At 45.9% G+C, this 4,877-nt stretch overlaps 2 protein-coding genes across 2 annotated transcripts in view; one reads left to right on the top strand and one right to left on the bottom strand.

Moving 5' to 3' along the window:
- The window catches only part of DMTF1 (cyclin D binding myb-like transcription factor 1), a 24,788-nt gene extending 21,462 nt beyond the window's left edge, over nucleotides 1-3,326 (top strand). Inside the window, exons 16-17 of the mRNA XM_010137616.1 lie at nucleotides 1,006-1,153; nucleotides 1,967-3,326. Of these exons, the coding sequence (XP_010135918.1) occupies nucleotides 1,006-1,153; nucleotides 1,967-2,076 (258 nt within the window). The 3' untranslated portion in view covers nucleotides 2,077-3,326. The remainder of the gene's footprint in view (nucleotides 1-1,005; nucleotides 1,154-1,966) is intronic.
- A 2-nt stretch (nucleotides 3,327-3,328) lies between these two features.
- TMEM243 (transmembrane protein 243, mitochondrial) overlaps nucleotides 3,329-4,877 on the bottom strand; it is a 5,472-nt gene continuing 3,923 nt past the window's right edge. Inside the window, 1 exon segment of the mRNA XM_010137617.1 lies at nucleotides 3,329-3,823. Within this exon segment, the coding sequence (XP_010135919.1) occupies nucleotides 3,701-3,823 (123 nt within the window). The 3' untranslated portion in view covers nucleotides 3,329-3,700.

Genomic DNA, 4,877 nt, shown 5'->3' on the forward strand with positions numbered 1-4,877 from the left:
GGGAAACAAGCTTTCCTAAAAAACTAGGTGGAGAAACTTCAGGATTTTCTTGAACAGAAGGCTGTAACCTCTCCCAAACATTTCCTGCTCCCTCTGAAAACAGTGATAAATCCAGTTGCCTTCCATTCTGCCAGCATCATTTGTTAGCATTCTGCATCAGTGATTCCTGAAACTTGAACAAACCTTACACGTTACACACACTGGAATCCAAATATCTCTGCTTATTCTGGCAGTACTATCTAGGATATCTTTTCACCGCGTTTGCAGAACCAGGAGTCCACCGGAGTGTGCTGTGACACTGAGCGAGCCAGATGCGTTACTGCCATGCCAGTACTAAAGAGCCAGGGAAGAGGCAGCAGCAGCTCTTAGAAGAGAGCAGGGGTATTGACAGCTGCTGCTGGGAAGGAATCTTGTGCATTGCCAGTTTTTTGATATAATGAGGTTCAACTACAAATGTTTGGAGCCAACCTGCCGTCAGCCAGTGACAGGGCAAGCAAGACACAGCAATTAAAATGGGTCTTTTGAGCTCTGTGTTCAGTAGTTAAAACTTGACATAGAAGCAGGGGTTGTGAAAAGTATTAGCTAAAGTTCAGGTAAAGTTACTGCATTTGTGGAGCTGGTAAGTACAATAAAGGTATTGCCTCAGTATCTCCGAACATCTAGGCAGCAAGCAGTGGAAAAGCTTATTATTCCTCTTTATAGACAAAACAATTGATTTACAAGAGAGTATTTTATCACCACTTTGCTGTCTCTGCTTTCCTCTCCCCCTGCCCTCATACTGCTCACAGGGTAGAATTCTTCTCATCTTGTTTTTAGATGCCTGCACCAAGATGAAACATGCCCTGTAAACGCTGAAGTAGCTCAGATGCTGACATTTCAATTTAATGAGGTAAAATTCATCCAGGGAGTCTGTTGCTTACTACGGAGTACGGCTGAGCAAAGCAGGTTGTTATTTCTGTGCTGCTGAGAGTACACTCTCATGTCCTGTTCTCCTGTGTTGCGCAGGGCCTTGGTTCTCCAACAATAGAAGAACAGGTTGATCAGCCTACGATAGATGATGAGACTGTGCTCATTGTTCCCTCTTCCCATGGTTTTATCCAGGCCACAGATGATATAGACGGCGAATCGGTCTTGCCCCTGACAACACTGACAGGTAGGACAGTCCCTTCGTACGGTTGCTGCTGGAGCTAGGATTCATTAACGCAGTGTGGCACTTCAGGATTCTTCTAAACACTTTGTAAATCCTTGCTTTCTCATAAATAATTTTCCATGTCATTGCTAGGAAACTTTAAGCAAGTTGGTTACCCAGCTGTTACCAGTAGAAGTGGAAGAAAGTCCCACTTAAGCTCGTGGGAAAAGCATTAGAACAGCAGCTCCTTCATCACTTGCTGAGCCGCTTCCGTCTCCCTTGAGCGCTGAATTAGCACACGTCGGCTAATAAGTAGCTCTTTGTTTAGTGTGTGTTTCTTCAGGCCTGGTGCTTGAAGGAAATTTGTTTGTTTGAGAGAAGACCAGAGGCATCAGAACTGCACTTGATGCCTCTCATGGTGAGGAGCTGGGCTATTTGGAGGTGTGTTTGCACAGCACTCACCTGGAAGGGCTTGTTAGCTTGTGCTACGCTTCCCAATGCCAAGAGTCATCTCGGACTTGGAAGTGGCTCGGATATATTCTCCCACTGCTGCACCTAACAAATACCCCTTTCCAGTGGAAGGATCTCCTTGCAGAGCCATCAGAGGGTCAGCACTAGGCCTGACGTAGTACTACCTGATGAATCCAAATGTGCGTCACACCGGTTGCGTCCATATTAGCCATAGCTTACCTTGAAAGTAGAAATAGAATTGCCCGGTTTGAGCAACACTGCTGAAGATAGGTTAAAATTCTAGACTACATTTTCTGTCTCCTAAGCGTGTATTTTGTTACAATGCCACAGTAAATACTAGTTCTCGTGAACTGTGTCTCTTGACAGATCCCATCCTGCAGCACCACGGAGACGGGTCACACATTATTGGCTCATCGCTGGGCAGCCCTGACTCTGAAGATTCAAAGGATGTTGAGGATTTAGTGAGCTGTCACTGAGAAGCACTAATGGTGTCCATTTTCTGTTGACCTTGTTTGCATTGTGAAGTTAATTACAACCCTGTGCCACACTTCCAAAGAGAGCAGTTGGTCCGTATCTTCACACAGAAGCTTCCAGTTCGAAATGACTATGGTGCACTTTCTCTGCTGAGGCGATTTACTTTGTTCGTGAAGGGTGACGAAGCAGCAAACCAGAGCCTGATGTGCTGCGTCTCAGCCGGGGTGCTCCCCTCTTCTGAAGAACCTCTGTGGCAGTGCTCACTGCTAGGATCCACGGGGTCAGCTCTGACCTGACGTGTTACTGGTGTGCTGAGCTGCACATCCAGCACACTTGGACAGCAGTCAAGGATTGTGGACTGTAGCCTCTCAGTGCCGCAGCAAGAATTAGTTTGCACATGTTTCATGAAGAATGGGTGAGGGTTTCTGCACTTACTGACTGTTGTAACACTTGGAGTAAGAGACTGTTACATTTTAGGAAGAAATGTTTTCCGTCGAAGACTTCAGGGAGCGCAGGCAGCATCATGAGGAAATGGTCTGTATTCCCACTATGTCTATGGCATAGGAAGAAGACACAGATACTTACAGGACGTGCCTGGTTGGGTCGTTCCTGAGGAGTCTGTTGCTGGCAACAGACACAGCTCAGAAAGATCACTTGTGGAAAACCCTTTTTTTTTTTTTTTTTTAATTTCTTTTCCTTCATCACTACAGCAAGCTGAATAAAAAGGGAAGGGCTATGAGAAAGGGAAGCTACTGAGACCCACCAGCCTCCCCCCACGAGCTTGTAACTTCTTTGAAGATTGTTGTAAGTAGGCTGGAACATTTCTCCCTGTCGCTGTTTACATGACACTACCAGCCACCTCTCCAGAGGTGATTTATGCAGCAAGTTGGCAGATGGGAGGTGGTGTGGAGGAGGTAAAGTCTTGGAGAAACAGCTCTGTGAGAGTTTGGGCATAGGGCCCCGAGGCAAAGGAAGCCAATTAACTCCTACATTCAAGGATCTGAAACAGACACTAGGCTGAGCAGCAGCCTGACAGCTAGGGATCGAGAGAAAAAGCTATAGAAACTAAAGACTCATGTATAAATTATTTTATTTATTTCTGTAATTAGCTCTTCATAATCAAGAGTTGGTCTTTTTCAGTCTGTGGTTTTGTTAATGTGAAAAATAAGTTGTAGTTTCAAATGGTTGCCTAGGGAACAGAAATAATTGTATATTCAGTTTAAACGAAATAAAGAGTATTTGTCTTACGTAACTGTAAGATGCCATTTATTTATACTGCTACAGACCCTTGCAATGCTGCAGTTTATTTGTACAGTAATAAAAAAATGCAGTTTTTTCCAAAATGAAAAAGCTTGTGCCATTCTGAAACATCAGTACAACTGGAATGTTCTTTAAGTGCAACAGTAGCTCTTCAAAAAAAAGCAGAATGTCACATCTTAGGGCAATATTCTCCCCACAAGAGGGACATTACATATACATTTACATGAAAATCATGTACTGGTTATCCTTGCACAACCCACTCCTCTCAGGCTGATTGTCCTCACTTAAATGTCTCGGGTAGAGCCAAGAGCTGAGCTGAAAGCAGTCTGACAGGACAGCATCGTCGCTGGGTATTCCCAGTGTCCATCATTTACCCACTTCATGGAAGTACAGGTTGGCACATATGCATAACATGACGATAGAAAATAATATATAGTAAATTAGGTTCCTAAATTTAGGTTCCAGGTCTCCTTGTCGATACCAGTAGATCTAGAAGAGAGAAGGAGTTTGAATGACTTTAAAAACACCAGGTACTTCTGAGGAAACTCTACAGTAACTGAACTGGCAACTTCTAGACTGTTGGGTTTTTTTCTGTAGAACAACCCAGCTTCATCTGACTAGAGCAGCCTGGTGGTGTGGAGTCCAGCCAATCCTCTAAACAGTTAAGAAATACCAACAGTTTTCTTAGCATGCTTGTGGAACACACAAACGAGAGTGAAACAGGGTGCCAGGTCAGCTGTGAAGGCAGCGGTTGTCTTATCGCCGTCGCTGAAGATGGTGGGTGGGTGGGTTGGCTGGGGTTTTTTAACGCAAACGAGAGTGAAACAGGGCGCCAGGTCAGCTGGGAAGGCAGCGGTTGTCTTATCGCCGTCGCTGAAGATGGTGGGTGGGTTGGTTGGGGTTTTTTAACGCTCAAAAGTGGCTACATCCTCGTTGATGAGGACAAAGGGCAAGTTTTGCATTACACAAGCCATCTTACAGTACACAGCCACAGAACCAGACAAGGCAGAGCAGCTTCCCAGCTTACCCAGCAGTGACGGGCAGGGGCTTAGGGCCACAACTGCTCCAGGTCACAGCGGAGGAATGAGCCACTGCTGTATCTGCCCAGGGCACGGGGCGTGGACCGCATAATCTTTGAAGGTCCCTTCCAACCCAAACCAATCTATGAACTCTCACCTGCCAATTCCCTTTGCTAACACTTCAAACCAGCTCTCTTGGGCTGCCACAGCTCTTGAGTAGAGGAACCTCTGCTACTGCCCAGAGGAAATGCCACCTGCTGTAGCTTCCTGCCACTGTAGCTCATTCTCCATGCCTGAAAGGTCACAGACTTTTGCTGGCCCCACCACTTTTTGCTCCACCTCTAGTCTTCTGCAGCACAATCCATCTCTGCAGTCCCATCTCACTGCTCTGCTCCCCAGTTTCCTACTTCGTCTCCACTGGCAGCTACAGGTGGCATTGTCATGGAGGTGACACTTCTTGTGTCACAGCTTGTCTGCAGAAGTTGGCTTAGCTCACGCTCTGCAGTAAATACCAAACTGGTGAC

This window comes from Buceros rhinoceros, unplaced genomic scaffold (assembly GCF_000710305.1).
Source record: "Buceros rhinoceros silvestris isolate BGI_N320 unplaced genomic scaffold, ASM71030v1 scaffold17606, whole genome shotgun sequence".
NCBI lineage: Eukaryota > Metazoa > Chordata > Aves > Bucerotiformes > Bucerotidae > Buceros > Buceros rhinoceros.